The sequence below is a fragment of the Phyllostomus hastatus genome, unplaced genomic scaffold (genome assembly GCF_019186645.2).
Source record: "Phyllostomus hastatus isolate PE091 unplaced genomic scaffold, TTU_PhHast_1.1 phas_contig_62, whole genome shotgun sequence".
NCBI classification, from domain to species: domain Eukaryota; kingdom Metazoa; phylum Chordata; class Mammalia; order Chiroptera; family Phyllostomidae; genus Phyllostomus; species Phyllostomus hastatus.
The window spans coordinates 386,984-408,654 of record NW_025333921.1 but is presented as its reverse complement, the minus strand read 5'-3'; the positions used below and the strand labels follow the sequence as shown (position 1 = coordinate 408,654).

Here is a 21,671-nt window from a genome sequence, read left to right as displayed (position 1 = left end):
AAAAGAAAAAGAAAGGGAAAATGCACTACAGGGCCAATCACTGGCAAAGGCATTCTAGGTTGAACTTTAAACTAGATACTACCCTTCCATTCAGGTAAAATGTTATCATTTGTAACCTAAAAAATTACTACCAACACTTGATGGAAATGAAAAAAAAAATGTCCTTACCGTAAATTTTTTACAATTACATTGTTACTTAACTTGAAAGAGCAACTGCTTCATAGAAAAGATGAACTTTGTATTCCTTTTCCCATACTCATTATGCTAAATTATTATTGCTCAAGTAAACATGTTTCAGTTCATCTCCTTTACCACTCACTGCATTACCAGGAGTGATATACTGTAATATTAATTATGACACCACAATTAACTTTTTGAAAGACCATGTCATAACAGATCATCCTCTACTTTAAAAAGCTATACTAGTGCCCTGGCTGGTGTGACTCAGTGGATGGAGTACCAGCCTGTGAACCGAAGGGTTGCCAGTTTGATTCCCAGTCAGAGCACATGCCTGGGATGCAGGCCAGGTCCCCAGTAGGGGTGCACAAGAGGCAACCACACATCTCTATTTCTCTCCCTCTCTTTCTCATTCCTTCTGCTCTGTCTATAAATAAATAAAATCTTTAAAAATATAAAAAATAAAAAATAAACCTACCTTCCCATGTTAACTGGCTCTTTTGAATTAAAAGTAAAAAACTTCTGTGAAGTTTCCCAACACATTTTTTCCTTATGTAAGTACTTATTGGCTGCATATTTTTAAGTATTTTTGCCTGATTATAAAAACCTGTACTTCAGTAGAAGAATAATAATATTTAATGTCATTTATTTATACAGTGTTTGCTCTGCAATTTCCAAGGATATGTTTCTGAAAACTCTGGTGTTAGAATTCTCCTCAAAACCTCAACAACTTCCCATTTTATGCAGAGGGGAAGTCTTTAGAATAATGGACTATAAGGCACTTCCAAACACACACAGATACACACAAACACAAACACATGCATACACTTGATTGCAAATCACACTGACCTTACTGTTGATGCTGCACATTCTCAGGTCAGGGCCTTAGTACTAGCCAGCATACTCTTCCCTGGCTGACAATATAGCTCCTTCCCTTATCTCCTTCAGATTGTTGTACAGATGCAATTTCTCAATAAGATCTTTCCTAACCACCTGTTAAAAATTGCAAACCCCTGACCCTTTTTTCCCTCATTGTTCTATTACCAACTAACACATGACTTATTTATATTGTTTATGGTCTATATATAATACTAAGTAAAGTGTAAGCTGCATGAGGCCAGGTATTTTTGCCTTTTTTGTTCTCTCCTGTGAGCTCCCTGCTTTATCCATCCTCAATCTTACACAGTAAGTTTTAACAAAAATGAGCTTTATGAATGAATTTATTTAAGACTTTAGGAAAAAAGCAAGACTGGGGAACCAAAGTCATGAAAGGTCTTACAAATATCTCTTAAAAACCACTAAAATAAATCAGTGGAGATAATGTGACAATTGAAAGGAAAACCAATGACCTAGGTAACTGATCCTGTACAATTAACATTAATTTGCCATTATTTGAGAATCACACAACGTTGTACACCTGAAACTAATATTGTATGTCAACTATAATTGAAAAAAAATCAATGACCTAAGTAACTGCGATTGTACAATACTTATTTGCCATTACTTATTATAACTTTTCAGAATTTCCCTAAAAAGGATTTCCAACAAGATTCTTGAAAATTAACTTTACCTTGTTCTAATATCACTAAAACGTAAAACATCTTTTTAAATGTTAATAGCTAATCCTGCAACTCAAATTGTTGTGATTTATAATTTAAGGACACTCACTCAAAATTCTCTAGGCTAACTTAAAAAATGTATAGAAGTAAATCTGTGTATACCAGAATTTCATAAAAAAGGAACCTGTACTTAGATGGAGCTGTTGGAAAGGGATTACTGTATAAGCACTACTTCATATAGTTTAATACTTATTACCTTATTCCACCTTCACAACAATTTTATGACATAATCAGGTTAAAGAATGGAACAGCCACTCCCTACAAAAAAAAAGCAAAATAATTTCCCCCAGTCCTTTGGCTACACAGCCTTAGATCCTAGAGTATGAAGGATGCTTTAAACAAGGTTGAATATCCTTGTGGGCAAACTGCAGAGACAACTTTTGCTGCTAAATTACCAGGGAAGAAATCATATTCTGAAAGCAAAAATGCACATTCTCCCTCAGGGAAGAGTTAAGTGTAATGTCCAGAAAAGATGTACAAGGATTGATCTTGGCTCAAGGCACATGTTCTTGTAGTCTGACTAGGAGCTGGGTAGTAAGGTGATGGAAACAGGCTCAAGTTTGGGGTGTCCTAAGTAAGGCAAGCACAGGGCCGAGTATCATACTTACCAGCTGCAGTGTGAAGTACTGGGAAGAGCATGGGCTTTGGAGTCTGACAGATTTGGATTCAAATCCCAGCTCTGCTACATACTGGCTGTGTTATTTTGGGTAAATTATTTAATCTCTCTGAGCCTCACTTTCCTCACCTGCAAAATGGAAATAATACCATTATCAAGGTAGTTACCCTGAAGGGCTGTTGTGAGGACTAAGTGAGACACCATGTACAAAACTGTCTGCAAGTGCCTACTATATTAGCTACTAACTTGCTTTCATAAGTCACACCAACTGGCTCTCCCTATATTATCTAAAGTGTGACTAAACTGGAAATTTTCTGAATAATGCTACTAAAGTACCTGTCTCATTACCCAGAAGCCACCTCTGGAATCTTCAAAACTTAGCACCATGTTGTATGTACCTGGTTATTATTCAATAGAAGCTGGAGTGTCCAAACAGCCACTTTACTGTACATAAACAATTCTAAATATTCCTGCCAGAACCTTGCCTGATCTGAGATTATATAAATAGTTCCTGATGATAAAAGATTTCAAATTCTATTACAGTCATGCACTGTAATGCTCATAATGTTTCATTCAATAACAGACCACATATACTATGGTGATCCCTTATGATTATAATGGAGCTGGAAAATTCCTATTGCCTAGTGCTATCACAGCAATCATAACATGGCAGTGCACATGTCGGTGGCAATGCTGGTGTACAGCGTTTATAAAATCTACAGTAGCGTACATTCATTTACCACTCACTCACTTATTCACCCAGAGAAAACTTCCAGTCCTGTAAGCTCCAGTCATGGTAAGTGCAAGTGTACCATTTTTTATCTTTTATACTGTATTTTTACTGTAGCTTTTTTATGTTTAAACACACAAATACTTACCATTGTGTTATAATTTCCTACAGTGTTCAGTATCAGTAACATGCTGTACAGCTATACAGCTTAGGTGTGTGGTAGGCTATATACCATGTGGTTTGGTAAATGTACTTTATGATGTTCACACAATGACAGAATTGCCTAACAATACATTTTTTTAACTGATTGATTTTAGAGAGAGAGAGAGGAAAGAAGGGAGGGGGAAAGCGGGGGAGAAGGGGGGTGAGAGAAACATCAATTTGTTGTTCCACATACTGATGTATTCTTTGGTTGATTTTTGTATGTGTCCTGATTGGGAATTGAACCTATAACCTTAGCACATGATGTTCTAACCAACTGAGCTACCCAGCCAGGGCACTAACAATGCATTTCTCAGAATGTATCCAAATTGTTAAGTGGTACATGACAATACAATGAAAATCCTTATTTTAAAAAAGTTGTTCTAAGCCCTAGGAATATTAGACTAAAGAACTAAACATACACATATATTATGATAAGTATGTTGAGAAAATCACTTCATTATAAACTTTGTTATAACCTAGTAAATAGCCCAAACCAATACTTGTTTTCCTAACTATAACACTAAATACATATTTTTAAAATTCTGCACAGCACATCTATTCATAGTCTATGACCACAGAGAAGTAAATTTATTTAACATAGCAGCCTACAGGTATTTTATTTGACAAAATTATATTTGAATAACATTATTATGTAAATTATGACATTTATATTTAGGAGTATTTTTTCATTCCAAACCTACTTAATCCTCCAAGGAAATAATTCACCTTTATGCTTTGTGATTATAAGTGAATACACATTCATTGTTAAAATTCAAACATTACAGAAATATTCAAAGTAGAAAATAAAATTCCCCTAATCATAATCTCTCATCCCTTCATAACCACCAATAATAACTGGGTATACATGCCTATAGATTTTATTTTCTAATGCATATAATTTAGACAAGTTTTCACAAGAATCATGGTTTTGGGGGAAGTGAAGAGGGAAGCAGAAATGAGGAAAATTCTTTTGTAAATATGCTTGCTAATAATAAAAATATGCTTAAATGCCTAAAGCAGAACATAAAACTGCATATATCATATAACCCATACTTTGTCTATATACAAATATCCAAAAAATGACAATAGCCATCAGGAAATGAAAAAAAAGACACGATTAGATACCACGCTACACACACACACTAGAATGACTATAATAAAAAAGATAGGTAATAACAAGTGTTGGTGCAAATATGGAGAAATCAGAACCTCATACAATACTGGTAGGAATGCAAAATGGTGCAGTCTTTTGAAAAACAGTTTGACAATTCCTCAAAATGTTAAACACAGAGTTACTATATGACTCAGTAATTCTACTCCTAGGTACACTCAAGATAAAGGAAGACACACATTCGCACAAAAATGTGTACATGAATGGTAATTAGTGGCATTATTCATACTAGCCAAAAAGTGGAAACAACCCAAATATCCCTTAACTGATGAGTGGATAAATACAATGTGGTATTACCCATAAAATGGAGTTTTACTTCATAATAAAATATAAAGTAATGGTACAACATGGATGACTCTCAAAAACATTATGCTAAATGAAAAAACCATAGTGACAAAAGACCACATATTATATGATTTCACTTATATGAAATGTCTAGAACAGACAAATCTATAGAGACAGAAAGTGGATTAATAGTTGCTTAGGGCTTGGAAGTTTGGAGAAAATGAGGAATGACTTAATGGTAACAGAGTTTCTTCATGGAGTGATAAAGATGTTCTAAAATTGATTGTGGTGATGGTTGCACAACTCTAAATAAACTAAAACCACTGAACTGTACACATTGGGTGAACTGTATGGTATATTAATTATATTTCAGTAAAACTGTTAGAAAATAGTATCTGTTATCTCTAGATAGTAAATACTAGTACTCTATTTTATTATTTATATCTTTTTGTAATTTCCAAATTTTTGGCAATGACTAGGTATTTTTTTGTATCTTCACTTAAGTATATATTTATTCTAGAGAGAGAGCCAAGAGGGTGAGTGGGAGAGAGACAGACAGAGACTGATTGAGAAAAACATCAATTGGTTGCCTCCCATACACAGCCCGATGGGAGACTGAACCCACAACCTAGGTATGTGCCCTGACTGGGGATTGAATCAGCAACCTTTTGGTGTATGGGACAATACTCCAACCAACTGAATCATCCAGCCAGGGTTAGGTATTATCTTTAAGTCAATAGAAAAATTAATTATTTTTCAAAGTGGTCTTCATGAGAACTAGAGTAATATTACATTAGGGATACAGATGGAGTTGCCACTTGTATTAATTTATTCATTCATTAAACACCTCCTATGTGCTCCAGGAATTTTCCCAGCATGAGAAAACTTCCAACTCCAAATCAACAAATTATATCAACCTAACAAAAATAAGACTCCTCTGTTAACTTCTAAAGAATAAATTATACATCATACCACCAATGAATTTGCTGTCTTAATTTTGCACCAAAGGTTATACTCAATTACATCAAGTCTCAGAAAATTCTTTTTCATTCTAAATAATCGTTTCCAAATTTTAAAACTCATTTTAATATTAAATCACTGCAACACTTCATAGTTTAATAGCAGAAAAGGTATAAAAAATCAAATTAGTAACAAGGGGTAATAACTCAAAAACAGTGAAAATCATTTCTTTAAGATATTTTGGAGCCCTGGCTGGCGTAGCTCAGTGGATTGGGCGCAGGCTGTGAACCAAAGCATCGCAGGTTCGATTCCAGACAGGGCACACGCCTGGGTTGCAGGCCACGGGCCCCAGCAACCGCACATTGATGTTTCTCTCTCTCTCTCTTTCTGCCTCCCTCCCCTCTCTAAAAATGAAATAAAAATAAAATCTTAAAAAGAAAAAGATATTTTGGCTGTCAGTTCAATCATTAAAACAATCTTTATGTAAACTGTTAGCAAGGAAAAAATTAAAACAAAGTCAAAAGAATTCCTTAGAAATAGTTTGCTTTGAAGTTAAAAAAAAAAACATATGGAAAAGGAGGAATAAGAGGCATATGCTCCAGCAATAATTTATTTCAATGAAATTTAGGAAAAACTTATTAGCTAAAAATTAAATACCCAATCAGACTCTCCAAGGAGAATAACATCAAAATTTTTTATTGTAAGAGCAAAACAAGGCATCTAAATTTTGAAAAATTTCACTGACTATACTGACATGCAGCCAGGGTTAATGATTACTGAGTGAAGGAACACTCCTCAAAGGAAACAACAGTGAAAAATCTGGTCTATAATTTGAAAATTAGAGACAATGTAGCAAATATATTAGAAAAAAACTTGAGAGCAAGGAGACTATACACACTAATAATACTCCAAAAGTCTGGTGGAGAGATGTGAACTTGAACTAGGGAAGCAGAAGGCAAAATGGGAAAGAGGCTAGAATCAGGAGGCAATCCATAAAGCAGAATCTATAGGACCTAATGACCAAATGGTTGTGGAGAATGAAGGAAAAACAGAAGGCAAAAAAGTTTCTAAGGATCTCCAGTCTGAAAAGCCATATGGCTAGTAATGCCATTAACCAATCAATGGAAGGCAAAAAGAGAAGCAGCTGTTGTGAAAGGTACTAGAGAAAAGGTTCCAAGAGTTTAAATGTTAATTGTAATGTTCTTCTGCTTAAGTTGGATATTCAATACACAGGTGTTCATTTTATTATCTTTTTTTAAGCGAACATCAAATAACAAATAATATACAAAATTCACTTAGAAACAAGGGGGTCAAAACTCAAAAACACACTACGAATCACTGCTTTTATACGCTTTTGTATCTAAGATATCGGTAACAATGAAAGAAGAAAATGAAAGGAAGGTGGAGATAAGGAATTTGGTTTTGAACCTAGAGTATTTGCAGAATTAAAGAACTGTATCACTCAGAGATAGAAGGGAAAAAGATCTGGAAATGGTTGCCATACAATGATAATGCCATGGAAACCATGGATGTAGATAAGAACTCTCCAGAAGTTGTGGAAGACCATTTGGGTTATAGCAATGGCAAAGAGCCAACTAAAAGGAGAGAATCAACTAAGACTGAGAATAAACAAAAGGACAGAAGCTTTTACTAATTATTTTTCCCTCTCCAAAGGCATACTGAAAGAAATCAATTTTTAAAAGCTACCATTTATTATTTTCTTACTGTATTTTAGTGGCAGGTCCAGAATTTCCACAGAGCTGGAGTTAGAAGAGTAACCTGTTTGAAGGAAGGCTTGAAGATGCTTTTGCATAGTACTATATTAGGTTAGAAAATACTAATTGTTCATATCAAAAAATTAAGAGAAAGAGGTTTTAGGGAAATATTTATCTTCCCTTTGGGACCACTGCTGCTATACTGTAACTATTACCTCAAATGTATTACCAAATCGTTCAACACTCATGTCTTTAAAAAAAAATTTTAATTAGTAAGCTGTACTTTTAGAGCACTTTTAGGTTCTCAGTAAAATTGAGCAGAGACTACAGAGAGCTTCCAAATATACCCTGTCCCCACACAAGTACAACCTCTTCCACTCTCAGCATCCTCTTATCTCTCATCCTCTTAATATATGTATTAGGTGGATGGGGAAACGAGGTCTAGACTGGAATTGCAACTTTGCTAAGTCAGGGTCACAAATCACCTGTAACTCTCATCTGTATTCCCACAGTTCTCATGGCTCTCTGTCTTTACTAGACTTTCTTATTACTCATCTACATATACTGCATATTTATATGCTTTTCCTTCACTGTACTGTTAGCTCTTCAATGATAGGATTGTGTCATTCATTTCCGTATCTCTATAGCTAAGAAAAGGGAAATATTTGTTGAATTAAGCATATAAAAAAACTAGGTGAGAAGAGCACCAAGAAAGCCAACAAGAGTAAGAGTTTCAAGAAATAAATGGGTAGTAGTATCAAATGCTAGAGAGCCCTCAGTACATCTTAAGTCATCACTGACGTTGGACTGATATTCCTTATTCATTGACTGAACGCCTATTATATACAGGCCAATGTGTTAAGAACAACGAACACGAACATATACAATCTGGTACACGTCGAAAGGTTTTCGGGGAAGAAGTCATATCTAAGTTCTTCATCGGGAGAGCAAATCAAAGAGAGCAAATCAAAGAATCAGGCCTGCAATTGCCTACACATGTAATTTGGTTCGGAAATCTGAAGTCAATGTAAAAGGCTCACAGCGCATCTTTAATAAAACTTACGGGGGCACATGAGATGGAAAAGGGCCAGAGCACCTGAGTGTCGGTAACGACAGCAGGTAGCCAGGAAAGTGGACTCGTTCTGGAGTCTGTAGCCCCCTAAAGCATGGTTGGCGCTGGCGACAGCTGCCAGTCCGTAGTCTGGGGCGGGGGAAAAAGTAGATACTTACCGCAAAAGGCACAGCTACGGCCGTGGCCCAAAGGGGCCAGGGATTCCTTTGCGAGGCCCCACGCCGTGGGAGGAATCAGAGGAAAGCGGGGATCAGACAGACAGGTGCGACGCCACAGACCGACTTTCCAAACTATATAAACGAGGGTCCCAGAGCCCAGCACAGCAACGCCAACTCCCACCAGCTGGAAGACCGACGACTGCCACCGAACCTTCCGCCCAATGAGGAAACGTCACCACTCGGCGTAGTTCAGCCTTTCTCGAAGAGGATGCACTTCCGCTTCCGGGGCACCCACTGCCTTCTTTCTTACAAGGTGTTTGTTTGCTTTCAGTGGCTTTTGACATTCATTTTCTATTGTTCAACAACTGCGGCAGGGAAGTTGTTAAGATAACACGACCTCAGGAAAGGACTACGGCCTTGAGGATCCGCCTTAAGAAAAAGTGACTAAGCTGAGCGCTGCCAACTGAGGGAAATGATGAGAGCTAGGGTGCGTTCAGATGGAGGAATTCCCCTGGCGCTTCAGAGAACTCCAAGAAGGGGCGGGGCTTAGGGCGTTCGCAGCCTAGGAAGGCGGGTTCCACTCGCTCTAGTCAGGTGTCGCTACCGGTCTCTGCTTGCGCGTGCGCAATGCGCATCTCCCGCAAGGCTGCTTTGTGCTGCAACATGGAATTCCGCTCCGCACAGCAAGCAATTCTGCAGCTGCTTGGTACCGTGACTCCAGCAGACCTCCCAGCCCTGCTGGAGTGGATGCGAACGACCCGTAAGCCACCAGAGCCAGAGGCAGGCGGTTGGGCAAAGATGTGGGCACTGTGGAGGCTTAGGGTGAGGTCATTTGCCTTGCATGAGTTCTCTACTCTGCTACCGGGCTGGTTGAAGGGGGCACATCTCACCCTTAGGCAGGTTCACAGTCCAGTTCGGGATTGGGTGCGCGAATATTAAGTGCACGCTCTGAGTTGTTTGTGATTGCGCTGCAGACATCAGACACGCCGCTAGAGGCTCCATGTGCCTAACCTTTTAATGAAGGGAGCAGGGGGACTAGCCCTCCCTCTCCGCATTACTCGCACAAACTTGTGACAGCCACTAGGGAACTACCTGAAAAAGCACTTTGCAAGCGAAGTTTTAAGCTGTAGAACTGGAAGCTTTTACCTTGCAGGCAAAATCACCTGTAGTTAGTGAATCTATTTTCTCAACTGTTATATAAACCTAATAAAAATTTTTATGGGGCCGGGGGAGAAAGAGGGACAAGACTTTGATTCTAAACTGTTAACGAAATTAGTAACAGTAATGTTAAAAAGCACAAGTTAGAGTCCAGGAAATGTGATCATTAGGTTTAGTTATTGAACAATAGGATAGATCTACTAAGGCAAAGTGAGGCCTGGTGAAGGCACAAGAAAATAGGATATACAGTAGCTTGTTTGAAAAATATGTCAAACCATATTACACCTCTAAACCTTTAAGTGTTGATTCCCGTGTCTGTTTTCATCCAGACTTATGACTTGAAATATACCTGCTTGCTAATGATTCCCAGTTTTAGACTTCCAACCCTGACTTCTTTGTGGAATTCTCAATGTGATGTTAGAGTCAATCATTAGGTTCGGGTATTATTTTTATTCTTACACATTTGGGGGGATCCTTTAGATAAGACATCAAAGGAAAATTAACTTGGACATCTGATAGTTTTAGCCTGGACAGGAGAGAAAACCAGAGACTTAGCTTCATATTTATACACACTACAAGATTCAAGATAGGAATTTCCCAAACATGCTGAATCTTCATTTAAACCCTTTATTGCCAGTTCTACATTTCTAAACACAAGGTCTTTCATTTCAAAAGCCCTGAGTGCCTACGAAAATCCCACCTACATTGAAAAAATCCTAGCCATCAAAATTTCAGTTCTTTGGAGCCATTTGTAATATAAATTTCCAGTTTTAGAGCCATCAAATGACACTCCATTTTTCAAAATCAGGAAAATTTCAAAGCATGTTTGGAAGATAATTTTGTAAACAAGAAGACCCAATTTAACTGGCTAAGGAATACATTTTTAAATAGATTTTATTTATTTATTTTTAGAGAGAGGGGAAGGGAGGGAGGAAGAGAGGGAGAGAAACATTGATTTGCAAGAGAAACATCCATGTGAGAAACATCAATCAGTTGCCTCTTGTAGGTGTCTCCTGACTGGACCAAACCTGAAAACAAGGCATGTGCCCTGATGGCAATTGGACGAGCTACCTTTTGCTTTGGGGAATGAGGCCCAGCCAACTAAGCCGTACTGTCAGGGCCATATTTTCACTGCGTTTCTCCGGCAGACCCTATAATCAGAGAAGTTCAAGCAGTTTGTTAAGAAATTTAGAACAGTAGCTGAGTTTCTGAAGAATGTTTATTAACATGAATAATTCTAAATAATTTTTTATTTTTCAATTATAGTTCATGTACATTATATTAGCTTCAGGTGTATAACCCAGTGATTAGACTTTTATATAACTTACAAAGTGATCACCCCGTTAAATCTAGTACCCACCCATCTGATACCATACGTAGTTATTACAATATTATTATTATTAAAGATTTTATTTGTTTATTTGTAGACAGAGGAAAGGGGAGGGAGAAAGAGGGAGAGAAACACCAATGTGTGGTTGCCTCTTGCTCACCCCATGCTGGGGTGAGCCCTACTGAGAACCTGGCCTTTAACCCATGCACGTGCCCTGACTGGGAATCAAACCAATGACCCTTTGGTTCACAGACTGATGCTCAGTCCACTGAGCCACACCAGCTAGGGCTTGTTATTATGGTATTATTGACTATATTCCCTATGCTGTACTTTTCATCCCCATGACTATTCTGCAAATACCAATTTGTTCTTATTAATCTTTTCACCATTTTATCCATATGCCTACCCCCCTCCCATCTGGCAACTATCAAAATATTCTCTGTATTTATGAGGCTGTTTCTGTCCTGCTTGTTCATTTATTTTGTTTTTTAAATTCCATGTATAAATGAAATCATGTGACATTTGTCTTTCTCTGGCTTATTTCACTCAGCAAAATACCTTCTAGGTCCATCCATGTTGTTGCAGATAGAATGATATTCTTTTTCATAGCTGAATCATAGTCCATTTTATATGTGTACCATATCTTCTTTATTCATCCATCTGTTGATGAATACTTAGGTTGCTATCATATGTTGGCTATTGTAAATAATGCTGCAATGAACATACAATACAGATGTATACATATGTCTTTTCCAATTTTGTGTTTTGGGTTTCTTTGGATAAGTACCCAGGAGTGGAATTGCTGGGTCCTTCTTTGCCTCTTGTTATAGCCTTTTTTTTTTATCTATTTTGTCTGGTATAAGTATTGTTACCACAGCTTTTTGTTTGTTTCCATTTATGAAGTATCATTTCCATCCTTTACTTTCAGTCTCTTTCAATCTGAAGTCTCTTGTAGACAGAATATATAAGAGTCTTGTTTTGTTATCCATTCAGCCATATGTCTTTTGATTGAGTATTTAATCCATTTACATTTAAAGTAATTATTGATACATATGTAGTTATTGCCATTTTATTATTCATATTTTAATCTTTTTTTCTCCTCCTTAAAGAAGTCCCTTTAACATTTCTTATAATACTGGTTTGGTGGTGACGAACTCCTTTAAGTTTTTTCTTGCCTAGAAAGGTCTTTATCTCTCCTTTAATTCTAAATTATAGCTTTGCTGCATAGAGTAATCTTGGTTGTAGGTCTTTGCTTTTCATTACTTTGAATGTTTCATGCCAAGTCCTTCTGGCCTGCAAAGTTTTTGTTGAGAAATCAGCTGACAGTCTTATGGGAGTTCCCTCGTAGGTAGCTAATTGCTCTTCTCTTGCTGCTTTTAAGATGCTCTCTTTGTCTTTAACCTTTGGCATTTTAATTATGATGTGTCTTGGAGTGGGCCTCATTGCATCCATCTTGTTTGGGACTCTGTGCTTCCTGGACTTGCATGTCTGTTTCCTTCACCAAATTAAGGAAGTTTTCTTTCATTTTTTTTTTCAGATAGTTTTACAATTTGTTGCTCTTTCCCTTCTTTTTCTGGTACCCTATGATGTGAATGTTGGAACGTTTGAATTTGCGCTATAGGCTGCTTACACTATACTCATTTTCTGGGATTCTTTTTTCTTATTGTTGTTCTCATTGGTTGTTTTTTACTTCTTTATATTCCAAGTCAATTTAATTCTTGGCTTTATTTACTCTGCTGTTGTTTCCCTGAAATTTGTTTTTTATTTCAGTTAGTGTGTCCTTTGTTTCCGACTGGATCTTTTTTATGCTGTTAGGTCCTCACCAAGTTCCTCGAGCAAGTTCTGCATCTGATAGATTGCTTATCTCCTTTCTATTTAGTTATTTTTCTGGAATTTTGATCTGTTCTTTCATTGGGGCCATATTTCTTTGTCTCCTCATTTTGGCAGCCTCCCTGTGTTTGTTTCTATGATTAGGTAGAGCTGCTGTGACTCTGTGTCTTGGTATCATGACCTAATGTAGGTGTCCTATAGGGTCCAATGGCACAGCCTCCCCTATCACACAAGCTGGGTACTCGAGGTGCACCCTTCATGTGGGCTGAGTACACCTTCTCCTTGTAGTTGAGTCTTGATTGCAGTTGGCAGGTCAATGTGAGGGATTTAGCAGGCCAGTCAGCTGCAAGGTCTGGTTGTTACCACTAACCAGCAACCTCTACCCTCCGTGGAGGATCAGCTGTGCAAGGTCAGGTTGGTGGTGCTCTGACATGGTCTGTAGCTGTCCATGAGTGTACAGGTTCTGCGGTTTCCTGGGTGGTGCAGCCAAGGTCAGCCACTACCTGTCTTCCACCCAGGGCCACCCTGCCTGGGGTGTAAAGCAATCTGAGATGGCTGCAACTTGTGCTTGACTTGGAGGTACCCAGGCAAAGCTGAACTGTGACTCTAGGCTAGCTGCTGCTAGTGTTGGGTCTGGATCACTTAGCAAGAGATAAGAGGGCTAGTAGCTTGCTAAGGCCAGCTGTTGATTGTTTGATAGAATTTAGGAAGTTGGGAAGCATGAGCCAAGATCAGCCATTCAGGTGGAAAAGCAACTTGGGTGGGCCCCTGTTTTGGGGGGTACAGAGTCTCAGGGGATCTACAGGCAGGGCAGTGGTGTTAGCCAAGTTGATGGAGTCTCAGATATGGCACCCACCTGCCAGCTCTGTGGCTATGTGGGGGAAGGGTTCAGCAAAGGACAATAGCCTCTACCTACCTTTCTGTCTGAGAGAAAGCTGTCACTCAGGTCCCATCTTGATGCCAGACATTTCAGTTCCTCCCCATATGCCTCTGGTGCCTTTCAAACTACTACCATGGTGCCGGAGCTCAGAGGGAGTGAGTCTGAGTAAGTCTATGTCTGGGTTCTTTAAGGGGAATTACTTGGAACTCCAAAAGTTTCTTCCACTGACCCAATCCCTGCTGGTTTTTGGAGCCAGAAGACATTGGGACTTATCTTCCTGGCCCTGGAACCCTGGGCCATGGGATCTGGTATGTGGCTGAGACTCCTTGCTCCCAAGATATTCCTCCCAGATTTTTATCTGCTACACGTGGATGTGGGACCAGCCCGTTCTGCATCTGCCCCCCTCCTACCACTCTGGATGGATGTGATTTCTTTAATACCATAGTTGTCAGACTTCCATTCAACTCAATATCTGACGATTCTGAGTGGTGGTTGTTCTATGTTTTAGTTGTGATTTTGATGTGGTTGTGTGAGGAGGTGAGCTGTGTTTACCTATGCTGCCATCTTGACCAAAAGTCTCAGTGCCTAGTAGTTCTATGAGCTGCTAAATGTGCAGTACTGAAGTCTCCAACTATAATTGTGGATTTGTTCATTTCTCCTTTCAGCTCTATCAGTTTCTGTTTCATGTATTTTGAAGCTTTGTTTTTGGTGTATGACTTCTTAATGGATTGATTCTTATTAGATGATGTTCCTCTTTGTTCTTGATAATTTTCTTTGCTTTAAAGTAATATTAATATAGCCATTCCTATTTTTTAAACTAATGCTTGCACAATATTTCTTTTCCATTTTTTTACATTTAATCTTCCTATGTCATTCTGTTTGAATTGAGTTACTATTGACAGCATATATAGTTGGGTTGTGTTTTTTAAATCTACCATATTTTTTGAACTATAAGATGTACTTTCTCCCCTAAAATTTGGGAGGAATAGTGGTTGTTAATGCTGCTGTTGAGTTCTGTTTACATTTACATTGGTGAAATATTATGTTATTCATGTTATTAAATATTTTGCCTCATTTTTTGCTTCAAAATTTTTTTCCTATTTCCTCCTCTAAAATCTAGGTACATCTTATGGTCTGAAAAATATGGTGCTTTGGTGAGAAGGAGGTATAAGGGGACTAAATGGTCATGGAAAAAATATAATAAAGATTAAATTAAAAAAGAAAAGGAAAAAATAAAAATATCCACTGACATATTTTTTAAATAAACAAATCTACGTACTTTGCCAATCCCTGTCTTTTAATTGATATGTTTAGACCATTTACCCTTAAAATAGCTATTCATACATTAGAACTTATATGGCATTTTTTTGTTCATTTTTTGTTTGTTCCTTCTGTTTCTCAAGATGTTTTTATCTCCTCTTGCCTTTCTATGGGTTGCTAGAATAGTTTCGAATTCTGTTCTTATTTATAATGTTTCTGAGTTTTTCTCCTTGTGCAGTTTTTGTTGTGGTTGCTCTGAATATTACAATATAATATGTAACTTGCCACCATCTGGTATCAGCATTTTATCACTTGAGTGAAATATTGAAATCTTCCATTTAGATCACTTTACCCTCCCACTCTTTTTGAATATATTGTTTTATGTGTTTCCTCCACGTGGATTGATTACTCTATTACATGGTTTCATAATTTTCAAGTTTATTTATTTATTTGAGAGAAAGAAAGAGAGAAACATCAGTTTATTGTTCCACTTATTTATGCATTCCTTGATTAATTCTTGTATGTGCCCTGACCAGGGATCAAACCCGCAACATTGGAGTATCAGGGCCTTGCTCAAACTAACTGAGCTATCTGTCCAGGGCATGTTTTTATAAATTTTGATTTAATCATCAAATATGGTTTAAGAAACTAATAAGGAGATAGTCTATTTTCTTTATTCTATTTTTACCCATTTTGTTATTCTTTTCTTTGTGAAGTTGCAGGTCATCTTCTGCTAGTTCCTTTCTGTTGGTGAACAACTTATAGCCATTCTTTAAGGGTAGGTCTGCTGGCAACAAATTTTCTTAGGTTTTCTTTATCTGAATATTTCTTTATTTCTTCTTCATTCATGAGTAATAGTTTTATCAGATATAAAATTCACAGTTTGTATCCCTTTTTTTCTAGCACTTGAAAAACTTTGTAACTTCCTTCTGGCTCCCATAGTTTCAGATGAAAAATTCACTGTCATGAATTATATTCCTCTGTGGTAATGAATCAACACTCGCCGGGTGCTTTAAGGTTTGTTCTTTGTCTTTTGTTTTCAGAAGTTTATGTTATGTCATTATGTGGATTTCTTTGGTTCTATCCTATTTAGAGTTAGCTTGGCTTCTTAAATCTAGATTTATGTCTTTCACCAAATTGGGGGAGCTTTTAGTTATATTTATTCAAATATTTTCCTGCCCCAGACTCTTTCTCCCACCTCTGGAACTCTTATACTAAAGTTAGGTCTTTTGTTATTGTCCCACAGATCCCTGTGGCTCTGTTCAGTTATATATATATTTTTAAATTTATTTTCTCACTTTTTTCACATGAGGTAAATTTTGTTGATCTGTCCTCAAAGTTCACTAATTCTGCCCTCTGTCATCTCTACTCTACTACTGAGCCCATCCAGCAAAGTTTTTAAAAATTTTGATTATTGTTTTTCAATTGTTATTTCCACTTTAATCTTTTTTTGTAACTTCTGTTTCTTTGCTGAGATTTTCTCTCTTTTCACTTGTTACAAGAAAATTTATAATTGCTTATTGAAGCATGTTTATGATGGTTGCTTTAAAATCATTGTCTGATCATCTAACTTCTGATTCATTTAAATGTTAGCATCTGGGTTGCTAGATTGAAATTATCATTTTTTCCTGTTCTTGGTCTGATAAATGATTTTCAGTTGTATCCTAGGTATTTGGGGGATTATGCTAAGACTCTTTATCCTATCAATTCTATATTAGTAGGCAGTTCCCTGCTTAGATTCAGCCACTTGGTTCTGGCCTACTTTGTTGGGCTGTAGCTCCAAAAACAATTTATTTTTCATTGCTCTTCCAGTGCTGTTCAGTTCTGCTTTGTTCTTTGGTACTGCTGGGGTTTCTGCTCAATCTAAGCTAGAGTCACCTGCACAGGGAAAGACACTTTCCTGAATCGCTCATGTGGCTGAGCTGCCGCCCATTGGTGGGGGGTATGAAAACAAGCAATACATGGCCTGGTTTGCTCTCTGCCAGTGGGCAGAAGGCTGGAGCTGCCAAGCCTAGGTCTCTTTATGCTACTGGGAGGAGGGCCTGGAGACACTAAGCTCTCCTGATGCTGCCCAGAGTTGTGGCATGGGGGATAGGGCGCCTCAGAAGGTCTCTTGTTCTTCTTTATTGGCCTTTGGTGAGAGGAAGCAGGCTTTTCTTTGTTCTCTTTTTGGCTTTGCCTGTTGTTGGTGGTTCTGGGATGCAGGCCTCTCTGTCCAGGCTACATGGAAAAGAAAACCCAGGGAACTCACCACAATGATTTTCCTTAAGTCCTGAGGTCCCTAGAGAATTCATATTCTTCTTTCTAGCTTTTAGAGTCATTTATGATTGCCTGTTAAGTTATTTCCAGGGTATTTAGTTGTATTTAGAGGGGAGGAACAGGGGAAAGTGAAGGAAGTTGCCATCACGTCTGGAACCAGAAGGCACGTCAAAAATTTTGAAAAATTTGGATAGGGTATTCAGAATAATATATGGTATGTTTGAATACTAAGTAATATGTACCCCAGTGTTGAATTATGCATTGTAAGTCATTAGAGGTAAGGATATGGATAAGTGAAGGCTAGAGGTTAAGGGTAAGGCTTCATGAAGATGAAGTAACTCGGACTAGCCCTTATTGCAGAAAGCAACAGCATACAGTTGAGAGGAACAGTATGAACATGAACGAATATGGAAAACAACTGAAAAGATTTGCCTGTCCTGAGGAAAAATTAGGTTAGTGAGTAATGAGAACAGAAAATAGAATAGTTAGCCCTGGCTGGCATAGCTCAGTGGATTGAGCACGGGCTGGGAACCAAAGTGTCCCAGGTTCGATTCCCAGCCAGGGTATATGCTTGGGTTGCAGGCCATAACCCCCAGCAACCGCACATTGATATCTCTCTTCCTCTCTCTCGCTCTCTCTCTGTCTCCCTCCCTTCCCTCTCTAAAAATAAATAAATAAAATCTTAAAAAAAAAAAAAAAGAATAGTTAGACTGTGGTGATAAGGAGGGCCTTAAAGGCTGGAGTGATACTTGATACATTGAAAAATAGAAAATCACCTAAAAATTGTGAGGAGGGAGAGTGACGTGAAAGTGAGGTTTAAGCAAGATTAGTTTAAAATAGGTGTGTAAGGTATTGTGTAATGAGGAGAAACTGATGTTAAGGAGCTAGTTATGAGTTTGTAATGGTATTTTAAGTGTGAAGTGATGACTTATGAGGTAGTTGAAGTGGGAAAAAAGAAGTAGGATTCAAAAGAAAAAGAGGGGGACTTAATACCTGACTAGATATAAAGAGTGGGGTTTGACTTCTAGACTCAGCCTTAGTTACTTCTCTTTCTCCAGATAGTTAATTAAATATAAGTAGAATATTTTTAAAGAATTAATATTACCCTTTAGAGAAGTTCTTCTTTCTCCACTCCCTTCCCACCTACATGTATAATTTGACAGAAAAACTTTACTGTCCTTAGGCAACTGATTAACATCTTTCTTTAATCTTTTTCCAGCCAACATACTGTTACCACACATTCTGAAATAACTATTATACATGTTAAAAGATGTTCAGCCTCACTAGTAATTAAAGAAATGCAAATTAAAACAACAAAGTTTGTTTTTATGGAATATTCAATGTTACAAGGGTTTAATGAAACATATAGTCTTTCTTTTCTGTTAAAGTAAATTGGTATAATCTTACAGGAAAGAAATTTGACAATGTGAGGGGAGGAAACCCCCCAAAAACAGAATATATTTATTAAAAATGTGTATTTATTCTTATATGTTTAAACTCCAGTCACCCTAAAAGTACTTTCCAGTTGATGCAATACACCTATTGAGATGTTTTTCCCACTACTCAAAACAGTTTTTGAATTCATTGATTTTGATGCCTTTTAGTGCTTCTGCCATTTTTTGTTTCACCTCTTCCACATTGGCAAAATATTTCTCTTTGAGGACTTTTTTCATCCAGAGAAACAAAAAAAAAGTCACTTGGGGTAAGATCAGGTGAATAGGCATGGTGGGGCATGGGGATCATGTTTTTTTTGTCAGAAACTGATGGAACATTCAACACGTGTGGGCAAGGGAGCTTGTAAATCACCCATAGTGAAATGGGCAAATATGTTGAAAGAGTCTTCAAAAATAATTCACTGAAAACCAACACAGCCTCTCACAACGACACCAGCTGGTACAGTGATACAGATAGGTTCCTACAATACTCATCTAGCAGGGAAAGCCTGTATTACAAGGGGCCCATCCTCCAGAAGATAATTCAGATTTTGGGGGGTTCCCTCTCTAAAAGTAAAAGCCTTTAAAATGTCTAAGTTTAATACTTCTAAGAGTTTATAGTAAAAAAAAAAATCAGAAACACAGAGACAATGTATGCCAAATTGCTATTTGCTGTGTTCCCAATTTTTCACAATTATAGAAAAATGTGTAGTAGTGGGAGTAAATGGTTAAATATATACATGATGGAATATTTAAACAGCCTTTAAAAAATAATGTTTTAAGGGAATTTACTTTTAATAGAGTAATTACTTATGATACATTAAATGAATTCCAGTTTCACACACTAAAGTAATATATCCTATGTTTTTGATGTTTTATAGTTGTTATTAGGGTAAAAATGTCTTGTTATTTTCAGAAGTTATTTGTCAACTGCCACAGATATATAATAAAACTAATTTTAACCATATTGAGCTAAAAGTTTTTACAGTGACTCACATGTAGTGCTCAATAAATATTGGCTATTATTGTCAAAGACCTCTTAAGAACTTTCTTTCTAGAAAAGTACACATACATATGTATATAACCAAGCATGCAACTTTAGACCCTTTATGGGCCATATAAAGCCCATACATGGACCCTCTTAACTGGGACCATGTTGAAGAATCCCTGCTGTAACTGAAGAAATCTCATTTTCACTTGATATCTTTAGTATTAAGGTAAAACAAATGCAGTCTTCATTTAACTGCCTCTTTAACTGACTGCATAATTTAATACACAATTTTATGGTATCATCTTGACTGGTGATGGTCATATTAATTGGGGGATTGACTCCCAACTAAACATATTTAACTAGGGAGACAGCTAGAAGTCCATTATGATGGTTCAGAATTTGCACCCATTCTCATCTTCCATTTTTTCAGCTCCCTTGAGCTTTGTTTATTACCGTTTAAGATGTTTGGCTCCCACTGCTGCCACCGCCACTTCCGAATCTATGAATAATAACCCAGCTGCAGTAGCCATCAGGGTCCTAGATGTTACAAAGTGACAGAGGATAATAAACTAAGGTAGCGATGGATTAGAGAACCAGATTGCCAAATTGTGTTCAGTTCCAGGACCATGTTTAAAGAGGCTGTTGAGCCTTGACTGGTATGGGTCAGTGGGTTGGGTGTTGTCTAGCAAATGGAAAGGTTGCCAGTTTCATTCTTGTCAGGGCACGTGCCTAGGTTGTGGGCAGCACCCCTGTTGTGGGTGTGCAAGAGGAAACCAATCAGTGTTTCTCTCTCACATTGATGTTTCTCTCCTTTTTTCCCTCCCTTCCCCTCTCTCAAAAATAAATAAATAAAATCTTCTTAAATAAATAAATAGGCTGTTGAGCAAGTCCAGAAGACAGCAACCAGATGACAAAGGATGTGGCGGTCACACTGTATTAAGAACCATGGTCAGAGCTAGGGAGAACAGAAGACTAAGGTAGTAATAGGAGACCTGTTACCAGCCAGCTGCCTTGTTTGCCATTTTAGAGAGGCTGTATGGTGTAGTAATTAACGACTTTAGTGTTAGACCTGCATTCAATCCCAGCTCTACAATTTTTTTGCCAATATGACCTGAGGCAAGCACTTTAACCTCTGACCTCAGATTCTTTTTTAATAAAATAGAAATGATAATAGTATCATTTATAGGATTCTTAGGTGTTTTACAGTGTTTGAAAATCTAGCATGCTGTAAGTGCTCATTTAATAAATGCATAACATTAAAGATGATGTTTCCTCTCAGACTGAAGTTGGAAAAATGAGTTAATGGTGTGGAGAGGCAGATTCTGGCTTGGCATGAGGAAGAAATGCTGTCACTGAGTGTGTTCAAGCAAACACTGAGCAACTCTCATATCAGAGCTGCATGGGTGCGTGCTGTCATTTAGCAATAGGTCATAGTCTAAGTTCCCTTTCCAGTGTCTAAGACTCATTTTATAAGGCAGACCTACATGAAAACTATTTTATTAACATGGTTATTTATGTTACAGAATTAAGTCCTAAGGAGTTGGGCTTTGAAATATCTTAACTTAACATAATGAGATTTTTATTGGCTTCTTAGTTACACTATTTACAAATTGAGAGAACTTGCTAAAGATCACTGGTATGAGTGATATTATTAGAATTACATGCGAGTCATAGAGGGTTCCAGTGTTTTGTCATTGAAGGGAAGCTAAGCAGATGTTAGTTATTAATTAGCACCTTGAGAACATTTAATTAGATTTTAAGAATAAAATGAAAGGGCCAGGGTTTTTTTAAATGTACCACAGATGCTATTTAAGTTCTACCTG

At 37.4% G+C, this 21,671-nt stretch overlaps 2 protein-coding genes across 5 annotated transcripts in view; one reads left to right on the top strand and one right to left on the bottom strand.

The window, feature by feature from the left end:
• Nucleotides 1–8,936, bottom strand: part of SRP54 (signal recognition particle 54) — a 39,904-nt gene extending 30,968 nt beyond the window's left edge. Inside the window, exons 1-2 of one of the 2 annotated variants that reach the window (XM_045848522.1) lie at nucleotides 8,708–8,936; nucleotides 2,405–2,541 (exon numbers count right to left, since the gene is read on the bottom strand). The gene's annotated coding sequence lies outside the window, so the exon portion shown is untranslated. The remainder of the gene's footprint in view (nucleotides 1–2,404; nucleotides 2,542–8,707) is intronic. The other variant, XM_045848521.1, reaches the window with a different exon arrangement.
• A 145-nt stretch (nucleotides 8,937–9,081) lies between these two features.
• The window catches only part of LOC123825186, a 33,183-nt gene continuing 20,593 nt past the window's right edge, over nucleotides 9,082–21,671 (top strand). The window contains exon 1 of one of the 3 annotated variants that reach the window (XM_045848527.1): nucleotides 9,082–9,194. Coding sequence is in view for 1 of the 3 variants with exons in the window: in XM_045848525.1 (XP_045704481.1) it covers nucleotides 9,335–9,467 (133 nt within the window). In the remaining 2 variants the exon portion in view is untranslated. The other 2 variants (XM_045848525.1, XM_045848526.1) reach the window with 2 other exon arrangements.